This window comes from Chiloscyllium plagiosum, unplaced genomic scaffold (genome assembly GCF_037043375.1).
Source record: "Chiloscyllium plagiosum isolate Xiang-an unplaced genomic scaffold, Cpla_swu_hap1 HiC_scaffold_18, whole genome shotgun sequence".
In the NCBI taxonomy this organism is placed as follows: domain Eukaryota; kingdom Metazoa; phylum Chordata; class Chondrichthyes; order Orectolobiformes; family Hemiscylliidae; genus Chiloscyllium; species Chiloscyllium plagiosum.
Window position 1 is genome coordinate 5,683,016 of NW_028270156.1, and position 25,357 is coordinate 5,708,372.

General features: G+C 41.4%; 1 protein-coding gene across 3 annotated transcripts in view; it reads left to right on the plus strand.

The window, feature by feature from the left end:
• The window catches only part of zdhhc13 (zDHHC palmitoyltransferase 13), a 64,319-nt gene that overhangs the window by 31,243 nt on the left and 7,719 nt on the right, over positions 1 to 25,357 (plus strand). For all 3 annotated transcript variants that reach the window (XM_043705365.2, XM_087996261.1, XM_043705366.2), the window contains 5 exons: positions 3,520 to 3,620; positions 9,957 to 10,081; positions 10,689 to 10,751; positions 18,341 to 18,434; positions 20,051 to 20,134. In XM_043705365.2, the coding sequence (XP_043561300.2) occupies positions 3,520 to 3,620; positions 9,957 to 10,081; positions 10,689 to 10,751; positions 18,341 to 18,434; positions 20,051 to 20,134 (467 nt within the window). The remainder of the gene's footprint in view (positions 1 to 3,519; positions 3,621 to 9,956; positions 10,082 to 10,688; positions 10,752 to 18,340; positions 18,435 to 20,050; positions 20,135 to 25,357) is intronic.

Genomic DNA, 25,357 nt, shown 5'->3' on the forward strand with positions numbered 1-25,357 from the left:
TATCTATGTGGACCACGACATGGGGTTGCTCCCCCTCTCTCTCTCTCGCAAGGATCCAGAAAATATGATCTGAGACATCATGAATCCTGGCACCTGGGAAGCAACACACCAACTGTGAGTCTCTCTCGCCCCCACAGAACCTCCCATCTGTCCCCCTAACTATGGAGTCCCCAATGATTAATGCTCTGCTCTTTTTTCCCCCTTCCCTTCTGAGCAACAGGGACAGACTCTGTGCCAGAGACCTGTGCCCCATTGCTTACCCCTGCTAAGTCCCCCCAACAGCATCCAAAACGGTATACTTGTTGTTGAGGGGAATGGCCACAGGGGATTCCTGCACTGCCTACCGGTTCCCTTTCCATCCCCTGACAGTAACCCATCTGCCTTCGTCTTTTACCTGAGGTATGACTACCTCCCTGTAACTCCTCTCAAGAACCCCCTGCACCTCCTGAATGATCCGAAGTTCATCCAGCTCCAGTTCCCTAACACTTTTTTTGAGGAGCTGAAATTGGGTGCACTTCCCACAGAAGCAATTCTGATTTCTCTCCACAGATGCTGCCAGACCTGACCTTTTCTAGCAATTTTTTTTATGCCATATTACCACTTTCTCTCTTATTTTTAAATGAGCAAGAAATGAATATCTTCATTCTTGTCTTAAGGAAATCAATTCATGAATGATTCCTGAGGGACGAGTGTCCACCAATGCTGAAATTTCTCAACTTAAAAAAGCAGAACTAGAAATAAATTGTTTCATGTTATCTTTATTGCTTGCTAACAGATCTTTTTACCAACACCAGATAAATAGCTGCTTACAGAGAGCTTGAAATGCCAAAAGAATACATTAGAAATAATTGTGGAAACAAAATTGTAAACGTTAAATGATTCAAAATGTAGCAAGGGAGAAACAGATTGAATTATGACTTGAGAGTTCAGTGTTCAAGCCTTTACTTTCAAATCCTCACTAGCCTGTTTATCTGTCTCGCAAACAGATGAGGGCAGTGTTTATTCAGTTTTTCCAGATTCAGATGGTCAGATATTCTTTTCACAAGTACAATATATTTGTGCTACAGCTATTGGGAGCATGATGAATATTTCCACAAACTGTCTGAGTTGCGAAATGTGTAGCCAAATTGATGGTTTTATCTGAAAAATATTCAAGCAAGCTTTTCTTGCATCTTTTATTGTGAAAGGCATTGGTAAGGCCACATTTGAAGTACAGCTTATAATTCTGCTGTGGAAAGGATATTAAACTTGAGATGGTGCAAAAGAGATTTACAAGGATATTACCAGGATTGGAGAGTTTGAGCTGTAGGGGGAGGCTGGATAGGCTGGGACTCTTATTCATGGAGCATAGCAGACTAAAGGATGAGCTTCTAGAAGTTTATAAAATCATGAGAGGCATAGGTAAAGTGACTAGCCAAGGCCTTTTCTCCTGGATAGGGGAGTCAAAAACTAGAGGGTATTGCTTTAAGGTGAGAGGGGAGAGATTTAAAAGGGACCCGAGGCAACAATTTCACACTGAGGGTGGTGTATGGAACAAGCTGCTAGAGGAAGTGTGGAGTCGAGTACAGATACAGTTTATAAAAGACATTTGGACAGGTACATGAATAGGAAATGTTTAGAGGGATATTGACCAAAGGCAGGCAAATGGGACTGTTTCAGTAAGGATAGATTAGGAAACGTGTTTGACATGGACGAGTTGTGCCAAAGGGTCTGTTTCCATTCTGTATGACTCGAAGACTCCACGTAGCTGAAACCAGAGCAGTCAGATTTGGACAGCATTGATGATTTAAAATGTTCAATGTGTGCGTTTCAACTGTTACAAGTCAGAAACCTAATAACAAATGCAAATTTTGGGAAGTTTTAAAAACGTTTCCAATCTCCGCGCTCAGGGTCAAATTCTAATGCTGTCTTGTTGCAACAAATACACGGGCTTGAATTTTAGAGCATAGAGAACAGAGAAAAGTACAGCACAGAACAGGCCCTTTGGCCCATGTTGTTGTGCCAAGGTTTAATCCTAATGTAAAATATAGTAACTTAACCTACGCACCCCTCAACTCACTGCTATCCATGTGCATGTCCAGCAGTTGCTTAACTGTCCCCAATGACTCTGCTAAACTTTACTAGATATTAGCTAATTTTGGGGAGTTTCACAGAGGGTTTACCTTTGTGAGGCCCAACGAGGTTTCTCATGGTATTGTCCCAAGCACATCTCATTACCTATGTCCCAGAATATCTTTGATTCTCCTGTTCACCACAGCTGGAAGTACTTGCTACTAGCAGAACCTGTCGGAATTTCTGGCATCCTTCAGGCCTGATCGTACACCTGGTCTGTATTATGCAGCACCTTTGTCCATTGATTGGAAGTAAAAAGACTTTTCAAGCTGATTAGTTGGATAAAGTAAGGCTTTGTTGATGAAATACAGCTTCTTGTTCTCTTGACAAGTTAGCTGATTGAATGTGAATGACTTGTCCAAGTGAAGTAGGAAATGCCAGTTTTGATCCCCAGTCTGTGCTGAGTTTGCTGATGCTTGCTGAGGTAGCAATGCATGGCACTCCCACTGGTCCCAAATGCCCTGAGTTAGTAAGAGAAAAATAAGTTAATTTTCGTGGTTTGTACCTGGATGAGTTGAACTGTGTGTAACCTTGTTACTTGGTTAGAGACAAAAATACTGCAGATGCTGGAATCCAAAGTGATCAAGAAAGAGGCTGGAAGAACACAGCAAGCCAGGAAGCATCAGAAGGTGGAGAAATCAACATTTCAGTGTAATCTTCTTCAGGACCATTCTCCACCTCCTGATGCTGCCTGGCTTGCTGTGTTCTTCCAGTCTCCTGCCTGTCTACAGAGCCTGTTACTTGGCCTGTAAATGAAGAATGGACCGTTGTGCAAAGTAATGAAGCATTTCCTATGTTAAAAAAATAAATTTGGATTTATGGCCCATCTCTTGTCACTTTTGAGAAGGTGACACCTTCTTGAAAGCAATTGCAAAACATTTAGAATTAAATTGAGAGACAACGACAGTGCTGAGGGTATCGCATTGCATTGGTTAAACCAAATAAAGATGGCAATTTACTTCCCAAAAAGTTGTGATTTGTGAACCAAATAAGTTTTTGAAACATTTCAGTAGTTACATGGTCACCATTTTTTAAATTCCAAATTTACTGACTAAAATCTGTATTGTCACAACTGCTGTAGTGAGATTGTAATTTGTGTCTCTGAGCCATATTGTCTGCTATAAGGTTTACTAATATGGTGCTGCCATAATCTGTTCTCTGGACCCATCGTCCACGCAGGCTCAATACCCACAGAAGGGTGGATTAGACAGTTGTCAGAGGAACAAACAAGCAAAAGTAATTGCCACTTATTACTCAAATATAACGATGCTGGAGATCTGATGAAAGGTCACTGGACTCATGTGAATTCTGCTTTCTCCCCACAGATGCTGCTAGACCTGCTGAGTTTTGCCAGGGATTGCTGTTTTTGTACCACTTATTACTCACTTATGTTTTCCCCTTCTGTAGGCGTTTTATAAGTATGCAGACATATAGTTACTTTCCTTTGGCATTCCTGTCAGCATCGCTTTTTTGGATGATCATCACATGGTTTGTCCGATACTTGCCTGATATCCTTTCTAAGGAAACATTTACTTGAAAGTGAAAATAATCACGTACATTATGAAATAATTTAAGTGTGTTAATGTCTGGATGAGTCATCTATATTGCTTTTGAGCATAGAAATCATTGTTCAAATGATAGCACTCAATGAGAAGAACATGTATGAAGTAATGCTCAGGCAGTTGATTTGTTTGTCTGCAGTTTCATGTATAGTTTAGTGCTTTTGGAACATTCCTATGGGGCAAGGTTCCCCATGGGAGACTGATTAGCAAGGTTAGATCTCATGGAATACAGGGAGAACTAGCCATTTGGATACAGAACTGGCTCAAAGGTAGAAGACAGAGGGTGGTGGTGGAGGGTTGTTTTTCAGACTGGAGGCCTGTGACCAGTGGAGTGCCACAAAAATCGGTGCTGGGCCCTCTACTTTTTGTCATTTACATAAATGATTTGGATGCGAGCATAAGAGGTACAGTTAGTAAGTTTGCAGATGACACCAAAACTGGAGGTGTAGTGGACAGCGAAGAGAGTTACCTCAGACTACAACAGGATCTTGACCAGATGGGCCAATGGGCTGAGAAGTGGCAGATGGAGTTAATTCAGATAAATGTGAGGTGCTGCATTTTGGGAAAGCAAATCTCAGCAGGACTTGTACACTAAAGAGACCTTGGAGTGCAGGTTTATAGTTCCTTGAAAGTGGAATCGCAGGGAGATAGGATAGTGAAGAAGGCATTTGGTATGCTTGCCTTTATTGGTCAGAGTATTGAGTACAGGAGTTGTGAGGTCATGTTGCGGCTGTACAGGACATTGGTTAGGCCACTGTTGGAATATTGAGTGCAATTCTGGTCTCCTCCCTATCGGAAAGATGTTGTGAAACGTTAAAGGGTTCAGAAAAGATTTACAAGGATGTTGCCAGGGTTGGAGAGGCTGAACAGGCTGGGGCTGTTTTCCCTGGAGCATCGGAGGCTGAGGGGTGACCTTATAGAGGTTTACAAAATTATGAGGGGCATGGATAGGATAAATAGGCAAAGTCTTTTCCCTGGGGTCGGGGAGTCCAGAACCAGAGGGCATAGGTTTAGGGTGAGAGGGGAAAGATATAAAAGAGACCCAAGGGGCAACTTTTTCACGCAGAGGGTGGTACATGTATGGAATGAACTGCCAGAGGATGTGGTGGAGGCTGGTACAATTGTGACATTTAAGAGGCATTTGGATGGGTATATGAATAGGAAGGGTTTGGAGGGATATGGGCCGGGTGCTGGCAGGTGGGACGAGATTGGGTTGGGATATCTGGTCGGCATGGACGGGTTGGACCGAAGGGTCTGTTTCCATGCTGTACATCTCTATGACACTAAGTCAGCAATATTAAATTTTCTTGATGACTTAACTCAAATGTAAACTTTAGGAAGAAGTTTTGAACAAATTAGTAAAAAAAAAAAGTTAGGTTTTTATAATATCTGCATTTATTTGGTGCCTTTTATAACTTCATAGAATCACAGAACCCTACTGTGTAGAAGCAGACCATTCATCCCGTTGAATCTGCACTGACTTCTGAAGAGCATTCCTCTATCTTATCCCATTACCCTGTATTTTCCATGGCTAACCCACCTAGTTTGCACATGCCTGGACATTGTGGTCAATAACATGGCCAATCCACCAAACCTGTGCATCTTTGGACTGGATGTCCCAAATCAGTTTACAGAAAATGGAGTGTTTTCTGAAATATAATTTTCAATAAGTCTCACTGCTTAAACCAGCTAAGCAGCAATTCTTTGAGTGCTGATAATGCGCAAATGTTGAATCTCCAACTATCAAGGAAAGTAAGCAAGCTTTGAATGTTCCCTATAATGTGTAGACCTGTTTCTTGAAATGCCCAAGTGTAGTCAATGTCATAACACATGAAACATGCAGATATTTCATGCATATAATATACCCGTAAACAGGATTTGAATAAATAGTTATCAACAATCTTCACAGTGCAAGATGCTAATAACTTTCCAAAATGATAAAGTAATCAGGAGGTAAAAGGGGAAGAGGAAATAAATACAAAATTATTACAATAAATACAATTTAAATACAAGAGGAAAAAGTAACTAATGAGTCTAAAGTCCTAAATCCCCTGGACCTGACAGGATGCATGCTAGGATATTAAAGGCCGTAGCTACAGAGATAGCGGGTGATCGTACCAGAATACTTTGATTCTGGAGATGTCCCAGAGGATTGGAAAACTGCTCGTTTAACACCTTTTATTTAAGAAAATGAAGTTGACAATAAACAACTAAACCTAGGCCAGTTAGCTTAGTGTTTGTTATTGAGGAAACTGTTATTCTGTTATAAAGGATGTAATCACAGAGCATTTAGAAATACATAATATGATCAAGCAGAGACAACATGACTACATGAAGGGAACAAATTTATTTGAATTCTTTGAGGAGGTAACAAGCAGAATAGATAAAGGGGAAGCAATGGATATAATATACTTGGATTTTCAAAAGGCGTTTGAAATGGTGCCCCAGTTTGTCTACTGAATAAGACCAGAGCCCATGGCATTGGAGGTATACAGTAGCCTGAATAGAGGATGGCTCACTAATACAATACACGTAGTTTGGACAAGGGGCACATTTTAAGGATGGCAAACCGTAATTCGTGATGTGCCACAATTTTTTTTTAATGTATGACGGGTGAGGAAAGTGAATGTACTATAGCCAAGTTTACAGATGACACAAAACTAAGTAAGAAGGTAAGGACAATACCGAGTCAGGTCAGGTCAAGCAACAGGGCAGTAATTTGGCAGATGCAATATAATGTGGGGAAAATATGACATCATGTACATTGGCAGGCAGAATAGAGAGCTGAATGTTATTTAAGTAACGACAGACTGCAGCAAGCTATGCACAGAGGGATTTAGGAGCTCTTGTGCATGAATCACAAAGTGACTAACTAGGTAATATGGAAGGGAAATGGATATGTGGCCTTTATTTCAAATGAGCATAAAAGTATATATGTTTTGTTAAAATTGTACAAAGCACTAGTCAGATCACATCTAGAATGCTGTAAACAGTTTCAGACCCTTAACCAAAGAAAGATACAATGATATTAATCCATGTAAGATTCATGAATCCGATACCAGATGTGGAGGGGGAGGATGGGTCGAATTGTCTTTTGAGGAGAAATTGTGTAGGTTTGGCCTGTACTCCTTGGAATTTAGAAGAATTGGGCATTTTTTTTCTCTCAAGGTACTGAATCAATGGAATTTATTATTGCAGAGGGCTGCTGAGGCTGGGCCACTAAGTATATTGGGGCTGAGATAGCCAGAGTTTTAATCAGTAGGAGAATGAAGGGTTATGGGCAAAAGGCAGGAATGTGGATTTGAAGGTGATTAGATTAGATTAGATTAATTACAGTGTGGAAACAGGCCCTTCGGCCCAACAAGTCCACACCAACCCGGTGAAGCGTAACCCACCCAGACCCATTCGCCTATATTTACCCCTTCACCTACCACTACGGGCAATTTAGCATGGCCAATTCACCTAACCTGCACATTTTTGGATTGTGGGAGGAAACCGGAGCACCCGGAGGAAACCCACGCAGGCATGGGGAGAATGTGCAAACTCCACACAGTCAGTCGCCTGAGGCGGGAATTGAACCCGGGTCTCTGGCGCTGTGAGGCAGCAGTGCTAACCACTGTGCCACCGTGCCGCCCACAATCTGCCATGATCTCATTGAATGGCAGAGGTACTCAGCTGAATGGTCTGCTCCTGTTCCCACATTGTTTGGTCTTATAGGTGCAATATAAGTGAATGCGAAGAGAACAAGTGAGGATCCTTGTGATAGATGCAGCCTGGTACAATCCATGAGAAAGGTGCCTGTTCCTGCATGGACAAATACTTGCAGCGACATTGCAGTGATAGCTGCCAGCATTGATGTGTAGAACTCTCTCGCAGTTGGTTCAGAGATGTGATATGAAGGTGATGAAGCTGGTACGTACCTGACGTGAAGGTCTGTGATTGCAGGGTGTATGCAGTTCCTCCCCTTCAAGCATGCTTTGTGATGTTGAATGCTGGTGTCCAAGATGGAGGTCCCTGGACGCAAGTGGCAAGCCTCAGGCACTGAGTACCTGCTCTAACTTTGCTGTCAGGAATTGACATCATCCAATTTCAATTCAGTGTGTAGGAGAATGAGATGCAGGTGACTAATAATAGGGGTTAATACGTGCAAATAGGTCTATTGCCGCTCACGAGCAAGGATCTAACCTCGCTATTCAACACCTGATTTGGAAACTGGGACTTTCTGCTCTCAATGTCAAGAAACTGCTCATTACCCTTGTGCGACTTTTCCAATTTCCTTGTCAATACCCACATCATCTAGTACCTGGGAAGATTCTCCCATAGTGCGGCTGTTAGCCAAGAACACTATCCACAGCAAAGATTTTCCAGCCGAAATTGATATTTGATCTGAAGAGGAGTTATTCATAGTTTCCTCGTGATGAGAAACAAGAGACCGTCTCTGTTCTTAATTGAAGACCCGCAATATTTTTTTAAATGTCTGCTTTCTGAAGGGTGTGTGTGTGTGAATTAGTAATGCTGTTGGAATTGTAAATCAGAACCTCAGGCTAATGTTCTGTTATTGGTTTGCATGGCAGATAGTGAAATTTGAATTCAGTAAAATACCATGATGGCATGTAACCATTGTTCATTGTTGCAAAAACCCATTTGGTTCCTTAGTATCCTTCCGAGAAGGAAATCTGCTGTCTTTACCTGGTCTAGTTACATGTGACTTTAGACACAACAATGTAGTTGACACTTCATTGCCCTCTGGTCAAATCAGATATGGGAAATGAGTCCTGACCCAGCCAGTAACATCCATAGCCCATGAGCAAATGAATAAAAACGTCCCTGAAAATTTCATGTAATATTTTTAATTTTATCTATTAATTTTATGTATTCCATCCAACTCAAAATCCCTTTTGCGAAATTGCGGATGTGTTGGTGTGATAAAGTCAATCAACAGAGTGTTTGTTCATTAACCCTTATAGTCTCTAGGAGATGATTCGTTCCAGTTCGATTTCAGGAAAATATTTTCGATAGCTTGGCATTTTAAGCAAAATTACAAAAGTGGATGTGAGCTGGAGCTGCAAAGATATATTGAGTCTATTTGGTTTCAGTTAGCAATACTGGTGATACTTGCATCTTTGAAGAGACTTGAAAGTTGAAGTGATTCATTCAGGGTCAGGCCAGACACCTAATAATACTTGTAGTTGGCTGCTGAGCTTTGATCATTTTTTTTTCCAATTTAGTTTAAGTCTGTTTCATTTGTGAATACTTCTATATGATTTCAATAATTTATCTTGTTTCTGTTTTTGTGTTGTTTCCTTCATGCAGTTTCTGGAATGGGATGTGTTACTTTTTCTTGTATACAGTTTGAAATATCTACAGAGGAACTTTGATTATCTGAACGAGATGGGCAGGCACTCTTTCATTCAGATAATTGATTATTCGGTTAATCAATTCAATGCCTTTCCTCTGGGGCTCGGAGTTTTCTGAAGTTTCCTTTCTCCTCGCTCTGCCTGCCTTGCTCCCTCTGTCTGTCTCAGGGTTTGTTTCTGAGCAGACACTCCCTTGTGTGTAAGGGACCTGCAGCACTGCTGAAGCTCCCTCCTGTCCCCAAAATCAGTTCAATTGGATTCACACAGCGAGCACTTGCTCAGTCTATTCCCTGTTCAGGAGACTAGGCAGCAGCACACTCCGCACGAGCCCCCATCTGCCCGCCTCTTCCGCCCCCCCCCCCCAACCCCGTCCAACATTGCCCCCCTGTCTGCTCTCATGGGCCCCCTGTCCGCACCCCACACCCTCTCCGGGGCAGACGGACTGGACACCAGCAGTAAGACTGCTGCTGCCTTTGGGGGTTGATTCTCAAAATAGTGCATGCTGCCTTTGGGAGATTTGAGGGGGGGTGGGGAGGTTATTTGGAGACAGTGCCTGGGCTCCCATCAATGTCCAGGACTATTCTCGGCAGCATTTCAGTAAGCTGGGTTCATTTTTAATCATTATAAACAAAAGACGCCATCAGTGTTGGAACACTTCTTTGATGTAATGTTTCTATCGGGACCTTGAGATCTTCTTCGAATAATCCAAAATTTGGATAATCAATTTTGGATAATCAAGGTTCCTCTGTACTGTGAATTTGGCAAGTTCATTGATGATATCTGCCTAGCATATTTGGTTTACTAGAATCTTGTTTCTTCCACTCGAGTTATTCTTTCAGTTTCTGTCTTGTGGGTTATGTATGGAATATGTATAAGTTTATATTTGAATGCAACTATACTGAAAAGTCCTTAACTGAGAATGTACATCTGCCTGAGTCAAGATTTCAGATTCCATTTGCCCTCAGCGTTACAGGTTGCATCTATTACTTTTATAAAACTTGGACAGTAGGCCCTGGTTACCTCCAGGTTTCAGAACAAGAGAAAAACAGGGTAAAAATATTTGAGAATCATTATTTGTGAGACCTTGCTGTCTTCTAATTAGTTCTTGCTTTCCTGCATGCAAAAACCAGGTCATTGTGACTTTTTAAAAGTGCAAACTTTATGGAAATGACTGCTTGCCTTCTGAACATTCAATTGAAACTAATGAGGTTTCCAAAATGGTAGATGAAGGAAAAAGTTTGCATTTTTCTCATGCCTTTTGCATCCTCCTCATGCCTTTTGCATCCTCAGTGTTCCAAATGCTTCATAGCCAGCTAGTTACTTCAGAAATGTAGGCACTTGCAGTAGAAAACTGCAAAGTCCAAATGAGGCAAACAATCAGTTAATCTATGAAACTCCTGGAGTCATGAAATTAGACCACGGCGATACTGTTATTCTGCCTCTGAAATAGATAAGACAAAAATTGCTGTGGAAAAATATTAAGGTTTTTGCCACACAAGCTAAGTTATACTGTTTCTAGCTTGCCATGTAGCATTCGGCACCTTTTTGTTAGAAAGTACAAAATAAACTAATTCATGACTTGTGTTGATTTCCTAAAAGTTGTGTGACAAATTTCTTAACTATACACATTTAATTAACATTCCTAATGTATTTCCAGACTGTTGTGGCACTTGCTGAAGCTGACTGTTTGGATCCAAGGGTCTTTTGTACCAGATGTCTTGTAAGTGACAAGCAAAATAAGCAATCTATTTTTCTGTAGAATTGCCCTTGTATAGCCAATGACAGTTTTGTATTTCTGCTGAAAAATGACATTCAAGAACAATTACAGCATGGTTCTAGATCCAAGTCAAACTTCTAGAAGTAGTTTCTGCAGCATATTTAGTACCCTGTTGAGTTATTTTTACTCCATCCATCTCATTTTCTATTAAGTTTCCCCTCCCCTATCTCTCATTAGCCTTATTCATTGAGTTCTTGCTTTTAAGATTTGCTTTTCAGTACCCTTATGAGGCCTTTTTTTAGTCTCAGTTTACCCTCAATCATGTCAGCACATTTATAATACAGCAACAGCATAAACCTGAGGAATTGTTTATATGCTGTAATCTGATACTTCTGTCATGCCCATTACTCTTGAGTCTTCCAGCTCTCAACAAATTGCAGTGTAGCTTTGTGCATACAATATCGAGTTACGATAACGTTGCCTTTGAGTTAAATATAGATTTTTTTTATCACTGCTTACTGGAATTGGGATAGGCTCTCTTGTGTTCTCTCAGATTTCAGATAGCTACAGATCAAACCCTCTTTTATAGTAAATAATTTAAAGTATTGACTATAAATCCGATTTATTAATAGTAAATATTAAATGGCAACATGAAGTAATTGCATTTCATTGGTGATTAGATTTCTAACTTGCATCTCCTTGGGCATATGAAAGTGCTCACCAAGAAACATTACACCATAATTCCATATTAGTATTTGCAACAAAAGCTGTATGTGGGCCGTCATCCACCATGTGGCCCATGCCCACATAGGCTGTAGTGCAGTGAAGAAATGATATGACCTGAGAAATGCTATGCTGTTGGTCCTTCACTATCAGCTATGGTGTAGCTATTCATCAGTGAACTTGAAAAGGTAAAAGCCCTCACAAGAAATCTGCTGTGGCCACCTGAAGTGGCAGTGTATTTCATCAGCTTGGTTGAGGGTAATCATCTTTACTGGCAAATATTTCTGGCAAGATAATGGATAATGTTTTTGCAGTTACAACAAGGATAATACTGCAAGAGTCATCTATATTAATGTGTACATTTGTCATCTATCAACATGATTTTCCTTCCACATAAAGTCTACCACAACTACAATAGATTCTGTCTCACCTCTGGTAAACCATTAAAATAATCATTTATGTCTCAAATAATAATAGAATTGTTAAATAAAATCAGAAGTTGCAGGAAAATCACTGCAATTGTGGCAGCATCTGTGCAGCGTAAGCAGAGTTAATATTTTGGGTCCCGTGACCCTCCTTCAGGTGCTGCTTGATTGGCTGAATGTTTCCAACCATTTCTGATTTTGTTTTCGATTTCCAGCATCTGCAGTTCTTTTGTTTTTTGAATTGTTCCATAATTTTGTCCTCAGTAAGTCTAACATGATCAAATTGTACGTGCTTCCTGCTTCTTAGAGATGTGTGTTTACTTTAGCAATGGAAAGGGATAGGTATATACCGCAAGGCAAGAATTATTGCTGGGGGGAAGATGATTATGATGCGATTAGGCAAACTTGAGAATGCATAGGATGGGGAAGGAAACTGGAGGGGATGGGCACAATTGAAATGTGGAGCTTACTCAAGGAACAGCTACTGCATGTCCTTGATAAGTATGTACCTGTCAGGCAGGGAGGAAGTGGAGCTGTGGTTTACTAAAAAAGTTGAATCTCTTGTCAAGAGGAAGAAGAAGGCTTATGTTAGGATGAGACGTGAAGGCTCAGAGCGCTTGAGACATATAAGTTAGCTAGGAAGGACCCTAAAGAAAGAGCTCAGAGCTAGAAGGGGACATGAGAAGTCGTTCACAGATAGAATCAAGGAAATGCTTTCTATAGATATCAGGAATAAAACAATGAGTAGAGAAAGATAAGGGCCAATGAAGGAAAGTAGTGGGAAGTTGTGTGTGGTGTTCGAGGAGATAGGGAAAGCACTAAATGAATATTTTTTCCTCAGTATCCACACTGGAAGAAGAAAATGTTGTCAAGGAGAATACTGAGATACAGGCTACTAGACTAGGTGGGATCGAGGCTCACAAAGAGGAGGTGTTTGCAATTCTGGGAAGTGTGAAAATTGATCAGTCCTCAGGGCTGGTTGGGATTTATCATAGCACTCTCTGGGAAGCCAGGGAGGAGATTGCAGGACCTTTGCCTTTGATCTTTATGTCGTCATTGTCTACAGGAATAGTGCCAGAAGACTGGAGGATAGCAAATGTTCCATTGTTCAAGAAGGGGAATAGAGACAATCCTGGTAATTATAGACTTTATTATAGCCTTACTTCGGTTGTGGGTAAAGTGTTGGAAAAGGTTACAAGAGGTAGGATTTATCGTCATCTAGAGAGAAATAAGTTGATCAGTGATAATCAACACAGTTTTGTGAAGGGTAGGTCGTGCCTCACAAACCTTACTGAGTTCTTTGAGAAGGTGACCAAACAGGTGGATGAGGGTAAAACAGTTGATATGTTGCATATGGATTTCAGTAAGGCATTTGATAAGGTTCCCCACATTAGGCTATTGCACAAAATATGGAGGCATGGGATTGAGGGTGATTTAGCAATTTGGATCAGAAATTGGTAGCTCAAAGAAGTCAGAGGGTGGTGGCTGATGGGAAATGTTCATCCTGGAGTTCAGTTACCACAAGAATCTGTTTTAGAGTCACCGTTGTTTGCCATTTTTATAAATGACCTGGATGACGGCGTAGAAGGATGGGTTAGTAAATTTGCGGATGACACTAAGGTCAATGGAGTTGTGGATAGTGCTGAAGGATGTTGCAGGTCACAAAGGGACATAGATAAGCTGCAGAGCTGGGTCGAGAGGTGGCAAATGGAGTTTAATGCAGACAAGTGAGGTAATTCACTTTGGAAGGAGTAACAGGAACAAACAGTAATGGGCCAATGGTTAAGATCCTTAGTAGTGTAGGTGAGCAGAGAGATCTGTGTCCATGTACATGGATCCCTGAAAGTTGCCACTCAGGTTGATAGGGTTGTTAAGAAGGCAAATACAGTGTGTTAACTTTTATTGATAGATGGATTGAGTTTTGGAACCACGAGGGCATACTGCAGCTGTAAAAAAAAAACTCTGATGCGGCCGCACTTGGAGTATTGCATGCAGTTCTGGTCACCGCATTATAGGAAAGATATGGAAGCTTTGGAAAGGGTTCAGAGGAGATTTACTAGGATGTTGCCTGGTATGGGGGGAAGGTTTTATGAGCAAAGTTTGAGGCACTTGAGGCTGTTTTCGTTAGAGTGAAGAGGGTTGTGAGGTGACTTAATCGAGACATATAAGATAATCAGTGGATTCGATAGGTTGGACAGTGAGAGCCTTTTTCCTTGAATGGTGATGGCTTGCACAAGGGGACATAGCTTTAAATTGAGGGGTGATAGACGTTGGGCAGATGTCAGAGGTAGTTTCTTTATTCACAGTAGTAGGGGCCTGGAACGCACTGCCTGCATCAGTAGTAGACTTGCCAACTTTAAGGGTATTTAAATGGTCATTGGATAGGGATATGGATGCAAGTGGAATAGTGTAGGTTCAATGGGCTTCAGATTGGTTCAATCGGTTGGTACAACGTTGAGGGCTGAAGAGCCTGTACTGCGCTGTAATATTCTATGTTCTATATGTGACCTTTTCTTTGTCCGTGGGTTGAGTATTGCTGACTGGGTCATCATTTAATGACCTATTCTTTATTGACCCTGAGAAGGTGATTGTGAAGTGCTGTCTTAAACCACTGCAATCCATTTGATGTATGTGCACCAAGGGTGCTGTTAAGGTGGGAGTTCCAGGATTTTAATGCAGCAACAGGGAAGGAAGGATGATTATGGTTCCAAGTCAGAACGGAGAGGCAACTCAAAGGATAATCTGCAGGTTGCAATGTTCGCATGTTGCCGTTGTCCTTGTCCTTCTCACTGTTAGATGTCATGGTTTGGAATGTGTTGTTAAGGGAACTTGAAGCACACTCCTGTTGCAGTGCACTGCTGGGAGAGGGAGTGATTGTTCAAGGTCATAGATGGGGCGCAGTCAAGAAGACTCCTCTGTCTTGGATGATGTCAAGCTTGTTGAGTGTTGTTGGAGCTGCACCCATCCAGGCATGTGGAGAGTATTCCATCACATTTCTGACTTGTGACTTGTAAATGGTAGACCGACACTGGGGAGTCAGAAAATGAGTTATGTGCTGCAGAATTCCTCGCCCTTGATCTGCTCCTGTAGGCACAGTATTTATAAGGCTGGTCCAGCTCAGTTTCTGATCAGTGATTGCCCTAAGAAGTGCTGGTTAGTTTCTCTCTCTTCTTTGCAATTGTCATTGCCTAGCACTTGTATGTTATGGTCATTGCCGAACACTTGTGTATTACAGACATTTCTAGCATATTTGGGATCTGTTAGCTCAGTAGGCTGGATGGCCAGTTTATGATCCAGAGTAATGCCAACACCACTGGTTGAATTCCTGCACTCACTGAGATTACTCTCCATCTCAACCTCTCCGTGCACCTAAGGCATGGTGATCCTTGGGTTGAATCACTACCAGACATCTCTATCCATATCTCTCTCATGAGAACGCAGCTCTCTGGTCTGCTAGAACAATGGAAACTTTACCTTTTACTTTCGTACTTGTCAGCCCAAACCTGAACATTGTCCAGGTTTTGCTGCATATTGACACAAATTGTTCTATTATCTGAATACTCATAAATGCAGCTGAATATTGTGCAATCATCAGTGACTACCTCTATTTCTAAGAAGTGACCTGTACCAGAAGAATAGTTTGCACCTAAATTGGAAGGGGACTAATATACAGTAGCGCCTCGACTTACGAACTTAATCCATTCCGGGACCCGGTTCGCGAACCGAAAAGTTCGCAAACTGAATCAACTTTCCCATTGTTCGGATATTCAAAGCGTGCGTAGCAAAGCAGAACAATGATAATGAAACTACTGGCTTTTTGTGTTCGTACCTTCGGTCGTACCTTGAATTTCGTACGTAGGTTGAAGCAAACTTTTACGTACAATCCTGTTCGTAAACCGATTTGTTCGTGAGTGGGGTCGTTCGTATGACGAGGCGCTACTGTACTGGCAGGGAGATTTGCTACAGCTGCTCAGGAGGATTTAGACTAGTAAGGTGGGGTGGGTGGGACCCAGGGAGATAGTGAGGAAAGAGATCAATCTGAGACTGGTACAGTTGAGAACAGAAGCGAGTCAAACAGTCAGGGCAGGCAGGGGACAAGGTAGGACTAATAAATTAAACTGCATTTATGTCAATGTAAGGGGCCTAACAGGGAAGGCAGATGAACTCCGGGCATGGTTAGGAACATGGGACTAGGATATCATAACAATTACAGAAACATGGCTCAGGGATTGGCAGGACTGGCAGCTTAATGTTTCAGGATACAAATGCTACAGGAAGGATAGAAAGGGAGGCTTTGGCAAATAGAATTAAGGAGAATCCAAAGGGCTTTTACAAATACATTAAGGACAAAAGGATAACTCGGGAGAGAATAGGGCCCTTCAAAGATCAGCAAGGCGTCCTTTGTGTGGAGTTGCAGAAAATGGGGGAGATACTAAACGAGTATTTTGCATCGGTATTTACTGTGGAAAAGGATATGGAAGATATAGAAAGTAGCGAAATAGATGGTGACACCTTGCAAAATGTCCATATTACAGAGGAGGAAGTGCTGGATGTCTTGAAACGCATAAAGGTGGATAAATCCCCAGGACCTGATCATGTGTACCCTAGAACTCTGTGGGAAGCTAGAGAAGCGATTGCTGGGCCTCTTGCTGAGATATTTGTATCATTGATAGTCACAGGTGAGGGGCCGGAACACTGGAGGGTAGCTAATGTGGTGCCACTGTTGAAGAAGGTGGTAAGGACAAGCCTGGGAACTATAGACCGGTGAGCCTGACGTCAGTGGTGGGCAAATTGTTGGAGGGAATCCTGAGGGACAGGATGTACATGTATTTGGAAAGGCAAGGACTGATTAGGGATAGTCAACATGGCTTTGTGCATGGGGAAATCATGTCTCACAAACTTGATTGAGATTTTTGAAGAAGTAACAAAGAGGATTAATGAGGGCAGAGTGGTAGATGTGATCTATATGGACTTCAGTATGGCATTCAACGAGGTTCCCCATGGGAGCCTGGTGAGCAAGGTTAGATCTCATAGAAAACAGGGAGAACTAGCCATTTGGATACAGAACGGGCTCAAAGGTATAAGACAGAGGGTGGTGGTGGAGAGTTGTTTTTCAGATTGACAGGGCTGACAGAGGAAGTGGTGGAGGCTGGTACAATTGCAACATTTAAAAGGCATTTGGATGGGTGTGTGAATAGGAAGGGTTTGGAGGGATATAGGCTGGGTGCTGGCAGGTGGAACTATATTAGGTTGGGATATCTGGTCGACATGGACAGGTTGGACTGAAGGGTCTGTTTCCATGCTGTACATCTCTATGACTCTATCAAAGGTCATTGATGAAGCAACTGAAGATGTTTGGGTCCAGGATGCTCCTTTGAGGAACTCCTGCAGAGATGGCCTGGCACAGGCAAATGACCTCCAGTAAGCACTACCATACACTTTTGTGCTAGGTATGACTCCCGTGACAGTAAATTTCCTCCTTCTAATTCTCATTAACAGCAGTTTTTCCTCGAGTTCTTTGATGCTAAACTGTATCAAATGCAGCCTTGATTTCAAGGGCAGTCATTCTCACTTCACCTCAAGTTCACCTATTTGGGCCATATTTGGACCAAAGGTTTAATGGTGTCAGGTGCTGAATGGTCTGAGTGGAAGCCAAACCATCCTTTGCCATGCTGCTTGAAAGCACTATCAACAACTTGTTCATCTGTTACTGATGATTGAGAAAAAACTGACAGGCTCATTGGGATTTGTCTGCCATGCTGTGTATTGGGCCTAACTGGGCAATTTTTCATATTGCTGGGTAAATAAGTGTTGTGGCATTATTGAAACAGTTTGACCAGTGGCACACCTGGTTCTGGAACATAAGTACTCCGTGCTATTGCTGGAATCTTGTCAGTGCCCATAGCTTTTGCAGTATCAGTACTTTCAACTGTTCTTGATATCAGTGAAGTGAATTGAATTCGTTGGCGTTTGTGATGCTGGGGACTTCAGGAAGAGACGAAGATGGATCATCCATTTGGCAGTTTGTTGAAGATAGATGCCAATGTATCAGCCATGTCTTTTGGACTAATGTGCTGAGCTCCCTCATGGTTGAGGATTGGCATTTTTTGTAGCTAGCTCTTCCTACTAGGTGATTAAATATCCAGCACCATTCATATTTGGATGTGGCAGGACTGCAGAGATTTTGCAGCTCTTCTGTTAGTTGTCAGATCAATTAATCTTGGACACAGCGTTGGCTAGATACTACTCAAGTAGTCTGTTTTGTATCAAGTTGGCACCTCATTTTTTAGATATGACCCGTGAACTCTTTTATTAAACTTGCATGATTGTGTTGTTTTGTCGTCAATGTGACTTATCATCTCTGCCCTGAAAATCTTTCGCAATGTAATTATCAGAAGATCTGAAAATAGATTGGTTTATTAAGAAATGTTTGTTGATTTTCAGATCCGCAAACCTCTCCGATCCAAGCACTGTGTTGTTTGTGATTGTTGTGTGGCAAAGTATGATCACCACTGCCTGTGGATTGCAACTTGTATTGGTGAGTTTTTTTTTGCATGAGGATATTCAAGGTGGCAACCGTACAAAAACAAAAGCTTCTAAATCCAAATTAATTTTGGAAATAATTTAAATAAAACTCTCCCCAACTTTCAGGTAGGGCTAGTGATGAGACGCTGTAATCTTCACTTGGTAACTGAGTGTACTTAACCACACTAATCCTTCCTGTGATCTTGTAAGCCACCAACACCATCAATTTACTCTTGGTTTTCTTTTTACATGAGAGCTGCATAACAGTACTCCCTAATCAGTTGTCACTCTTCATGTTTTTCACAGTTGTGGTTTCTATTTTATAGTTCATTCTTGCTTGTATGTAAGCGAGAATGCTCATTAAACACGTTCTTTCTGTAAGCCATGGTCATCTTTCTTCATCTACATGAAGGCAGACCTGCCAAAGTTTGCCAGCAGTAAAGTGGGGGTATGAAAGTATTTATAGTCTTGTTTATATAGAAATATCCAAAATGGAATTTGAGGTTATTAATCGTCATCTTTTACTTCTCATTCTATATAGGAGCAGACTTAGGCCATTCAGCCCATCGTGTCTGCTCTGCCATTTGTTTATGGCTGATATGTTTCTCAACCCCATTCTGCTGCCTTCTCCCCATAACCCTGATTCCCTTACTAATTAAGAACCTTTCTATCTCTGTCTCAATGACTTGTCCTCCACAGCCTTCAGCGACAATGATTAATTCCACAGATTAATTACCTTCTGGCTGAAGAAATTCTTCTTCATCTCATTTGTAAAGTGTATCCCCTTATTCTGAGGCTGTGCCCATGTTTTTGTCCCTCCTACTAATGGAAACATTTTCTCCACATCTACTCTATCCAGGTGTCTTAGTATTCTGTTTCAGTGAGATCCTGCCTCATCCTTCTAAACTCCATCAAGTACAGATGGAGTCCTTAACTAATCCTCATATGACCAGCCCTTTGTCCATAGGATCATTATTGTAAAACTCCCGCAGACCCCTTCCAAGGCCAGCACATTCTTCCTTAGATATGGGACCTAAATTGCTCACTTCGTGCAGTACAGGGTCCCGATGACATTTCCCCACCCTAATGTGCCATATTCTCTGTAGTTTAGCTTCCAGCTCAAACTTTGAACTGAAGCTGCATGAGCTGTGGACACGTAGATTTTCAGTGTCTGTGACACTGGCATCCAGGATCTCCCACATTCTGTAACTGTGACACATCACTTGCCCTCCCACCTTTTTATCATGTTTTAATTAAGTAATAAATAAATACTATTCTCCCTATCATTCAGTGTGCTAGTTTAAACCTTTGAATCCAATAGTCTTTGCCACTCGAGAACAAGAATATTTCAGTCGACTTGCAAATGTGAAAGGTGTTCCTTTGACTCCAGCACTGATCTTTCATTGCTGAAGGCTTCCTATTTTAGAGCATTGTTTTGTATCGTTTAATATTCTGTGAATAAATTTCTATGTACAATGTTGAATATTGTAGAAGGAGAAGTACAGGGTGTTCTAATAATTGTTAAGCAATATTAATCAGTATCCCATCGGGATTGGAATCGACTTGCAATTAATACGTGAGTTGCTTGTTATGAGTTATTTCACCACAAATTTTATTCTTTTTAAATAGGTGCATTGAATCAACGGTATTTTGTTAGCTTCCTGTTTTTCCTGTTTACAGTAGTTGGCTGGATGGGTTATGGAACTATTGTCTGTAAGTGATTTTTTCCAAGGTACTTTTTTCTGTTTGAAAGAAGAATTCTATTAAAATGTTCAATTTGAATCTCATGCAGTGTAAATAAGTGCTAATTGTCATATACTTGTACAAAAGGCAAACAGAAAACTTGAAATTGTGTGTAAGGTCAATTTTGTTCTCAATGGCACTGTGTCAGAATTATCATATTCAGGTGATCCTATGCTGTCTTGGTGATGTCCATTCACTTAAATGTTGATAAAAAGACAAACAAAGCCAAAGCATTTCATGTTGCATTCATCAGGACTAACACGCAAGAAACCATGGTTGGAAAGGGAACACTAATTTGTGCAGAATGTAGTGGTGCTGACTGTTCGAACATGGTTGGCATCATGACACAGTAGGAATTGTTAACCATCAATCATCTGAAAATAATTCAGCCCAGGCAGGTTGACTCCAATTGGTCAGGGTGTTGCCATGAGGAATGCATCAGGCATTGGCAGTCTTCATGGTCCTTTCCTCCATGAAAAAGGTGCAGTGTATGGAATGATCCAACCAATCAGCACCCTCTTCTCACACTCTAAGTTGCTGTTCCCCCTCTAAGCCTGGATTCTTGTCTCAGTCCTGATGAGTGCAAGACAAAATTCTTTGACATTGTTTCTCTTTTTAGCAATTTTTTTTTGTTGTTGTCCTACCAAGTTAAGAGTGCATTTCCATTCCTCCATCAGTCACCTCCTATCTGAATGCCAATGACTTTTTAAATCCCTTGTTGCCTACGATTAGAGAGTTTGTGCCGTTTGTTCCTTGGTGCACGGATTAGAAAAAATTATGAAATCAGTGACAATATAAATTGCCAAGACTTTTTTTTAAGCTAGAGCATCCTTACTCTTTAAGTTTATGGTTATACCTTTTCTTTGACTTTTTTGAGAAAAAAGATGTCTGCTTAATATTGTGAAATAATTGTGCAATTTCACACCATTTTTTAAACAATTTCTTGCAATTAACCTGTTGGTAATTTGACTTAACTTCAAGATCTGTTTATTAGTTGATGCATATAAAATCCAATATTTGGTAATTTAAATGCAGTGCTCTAACCAGGGGTTTCATATGTCGCTGAGAGTTTAAGCATAACATAAATATGAGCAGGAGCGGGTTATACCTTGCTCTTGGAAGCAGTGTTGGGGCCTCAACTATTTACATTTTATCATAATAACTATGAAGGGACTGAACATGTAGTTGCTAAATTTGATGTTACAAAAATATCTATGCAATTAGTTGCGAAAAGGACACGGAGTTGGCAAAGGGATATAGAATGTTAAGTGACTAGATAAAAGTTTGGCAGATGAGCATATGAAAGAATATGTGTACGTGTCCTATTGGCAGGAAGGTTAAAACACATTGCTTAGATGGGGAGAGATTGCAGAACTCTGCAGTAGAAAGTGGTCTAGGTGTCATGGTGCATGAATCATGTGTTGGTATAGAGCAAAATCCAGAAGGCAAGTGGAACATTGGTATTTATTGTAAGGGGACTGGAATATAAAATTAGGGATGTTTTGCTACATTTGAACAAGGTGTTGGCGATCACATCCAATGTACTGTGTACAGGTTTGGTATCCTTATTCAAAGATATAAACGTGTTAGAGACTGTTCAGAACAAGCTTATACAACCGATTCCTGGGATGGGAGTGTTATGAGGAAAGGTTGGGCAGGCTGGGCTTGTATCCATTGAAGTTCAGAAGACTGAGCTGTGATCTTATTGAAACATATATAAGATCCTGAGGGCACTTGACAGGGTGGATGCTGAAAGGATGTTTTCTCTTGCAAGAGAGATTAGAACAGTTTAAAAATAAGGAGTTTCTCATATAAGACAGAATAGTTTTTTTTCTCATAAGGCTCAAACTCTTTGGAAGTCGCCAAAGTGCTGTGGATATCTTTCGGGCAGAGGTAGATAGATTAATAATAATAAAGGGGTCCATAGTTATTGGGATCAGTGTGAATGTGGTGTTGAGTCCACAGTCAGATAAGCTATGATATTATGGAATGGGGCAGCAGGTTTGAGTGGCTGAATAATCCATTCGTCCGAATTGGTTTGTGTGTGTAGGTTTGTACACCTGCTTTATGTTTAATAAGATCATATCTGAGCTTCTCCATTAACTTCACTTCCCAGCATTTCCTCATAACCTTCAGTTCACTTCCATTAGTTTCTAATGTCAGCAGTTGTTGCTAATCCCAAATTGCCTTGAAGGCACTGTGAGCTTTTTTTTAATTGTTGCAAGTAATTTGAGTATACCCACCATTGCTTTTAGGGAGGGAATTCCAGACATGGTGAAGGAACTGTGATGTAGTCCCAAATCAGGATGCAGTATGACTGGAGAGGAACCTGTTGATGTTTTTCCTATATTTTCTGATGTTCTTGCCCTTCTAGTTGGGAGAGGTTTTCTGTTGGGAAAGTTCAATCGAAAGCAACTTCTTGAGTTGTTCTAGTGCATCTTGTAGCTGGTAAGCGCCATTGCCATGAGGGCTGGTTGTGGAGGGAGTGAATCTTTAAGTTAATGGACAAGGTGCTGCAGGCTACTTTGTTTTGATGTTGAACTTGTTGAGTTTCTCCTCTTGTAGTTGGTGCAGCTTGAAGATAGAGGACACAGTTTGGCGAGTCAGAAGGAGAGAAACTCACTGCAGATTTCCCAGCTTCAAGCAGTTTTATAGTCACAGCATTGATGTGGTTGGCTGAGTTTGATTTCTCACAATAGTAGTAACCAGGAAGTTGCTAGTGAGAGATTGTGATGGTAATGCCATTGAATGTCAAGGTGAGATGGTTAGATTCTTTCCTGGTGGAAATGGTCATTGCCTGACAATTGTGTGGTTGTGGATGTTCCTTCCCAACTGTCAACTAAAGTCTGAACATTTAGGTTTTGATGCATATCAGCATAGATTGCTTCAGTGTCAAAGGAGTCTAATAAGATTATTAAAGGATTGGACAGTCTGGAGGCAGGAAGCATGTTTCCGCTGATGGGTGATTCTAGAACCAGAGGACACAATTTAAAAATAAGGGGTAAGTCATTTAGAACAGAGTTGAGGAGAAACTTCTTCACCCAGAGAGTAGTGGATATATGGAATGCTCTGCCTCAGAAGGCAGTACAGGCCAAGTCTCTGGATACTTTCAAGAAAGAGATGGATAGAGCTCTTAACGTTAGTGGAATCAAGGGTTATGGGGATAAGGCAGGAAAAGGATACTAATTGTGGATGATCATCCATGATCATAATGGTGGTGCTGACTGAAAGGGCCGAATGGCCTACTCCTGCACCTATTATCTATTGAGTCACGAATGGAACATAGTGTATTCATTAGTATATATCCCCACTTCTGGCCTTATGATGAAGCAGCTGAAGAAGACAGAGGGTGGTGTTTGATGAAAAATGTTCATCCTGGAGTTCAGTTACTAGTGGTGTACAGCAAGGATTGGTTTTGGGTCCACTGCTGTCTGTCATTTTTATAAACTACCTGGATGAGGGCATAAAAGGATGATGTGGTAAATTTGCGGACAACCCGAAGGTCGGTACAGTTGTGGACAGTGCCGAAGGATGTTGTAGGTTACAGAGGGGCATAGATAAGCTGCAGAGCTGGGCTGAGAGGTGGCAAATGGAGTCTAATGCAGAAAAGTGAGAGGTGATTCACTTTGGAAGGAGTAACAGGAATGCAGAGTACTCAGCTTATGGTAAGATTCTTGGTAGTGTAGATGAGCAGAGAGGTCTTGATATCCATGTACGTGGATCCCTCAAAGTTGACACCCAAGTTGATAGGTCTGTTAAGAAGGCATACGGTGTGTTAGCTTTTATTGGGAGAGGGATTGAGTTTTGAAACCATGAGGTCATGCTTCAGCTGTACAAAACTCTGGTGCGGCCGCACTTGGAGTATTGCGTGCAGTTCTGGTCACCACATTATAGAGGTGGAAGCTTTGGAAAGGGTTTAGAGGAGATTTACTAGGATGTAGCCTGGTATGGAGGAAAGGTCTTATGAGGAAAGGCTGAGGGACTTGAGGCTGTTTTCATTGGAGAGAGGAAGGTTAAGAGGTAACTTAATTGAGATTTACAAGATAATCAGAGGGTTAGATAGGGCAAACAGCGAGAGCCTTTTTCCTCAGATGGTGATGGCGAGCACGAGGGGACATAGCTTTAAATTGAGGGGTGATAGATATAGGACAGGTGTCAAAGGTAGTTTTTTTACTCAGAGAGTAGGGGTGTGGAACACACTGCCTGCAAAAGTAGTAGACTCCCCACCTTTACGGGCATTTAAATGGTCATTGCATAAACATATGGATGAGGATGGAATAGTGTAGGTGAGATGGGTTTCGGATTGGTTTTACAGGACGGTGCAAAATCGAGGTCCGAAGGCCCTGTACTGCGCTGTGATGTTCTATATCGTATAAGATGTTTGGGCCTCAGACTCTATTCTAAGCTTCTTAAGCAGTGATATCCTCCATTCAGCTGGATGACCTTCAGCATCCATAATTGCCATCCTTTGCACTAGGTATGAGTATGATCTGTGGAGAGTTTCCTCCTGCTTCCTGTTGACTGTATTTGCTAAGGTTTCTTGATGCCAAATTCAGTCAAATGTTAAAGGTAGTCCCTCTCTTGCATTGATGTGGTTGGGTGAGTTTGATTTCTCTTGTGTTCACCCCACTGGTCCATGTTTGAGCCAAGAATGTAAAGAGTCCTGAGGATGAGCAGCTGGTGGAATCCAACTGGGCATCGGTGTGCAGGTTATTGCTGTGAATGCAACATGATAGCACTGTTAACAACAGTTCCTATCACTTTGCTGATAACTGAGAGTTGTCTGAAGTAGTAATTGACTGGATTTTCTTTTAGCCTGATTTTTCTCTTGGGCAGAGCATGTTTGGTGAAATATTCTACATTTTTTGGTAAATGTTTCTATTGTAGCTGTACTGAAGCTGCTTGACTTGGAGCATAGCTAATTCAGGATCGTTATTCTTCAGTACTACATCTGGGATATTGATAGGACTAATAATCTTTGCTGTATCCATTATCTTCTGCCATTTCTTGATTTCATGTAAAATCAATTAAGTTGACTAAAGATTGTCATTAGTAGTGCTGGGGACCTCAAGACCGGGCTGTGAGGTGGATTGGCCACTTGGGACTTCTGGTTGAAGGTGGTTGCAACAAAGGCTTTGCTGTTCCCCCACTACGGAGGATGGGGATAATTTTAGGAGTTGGCTCCTCGAGTTT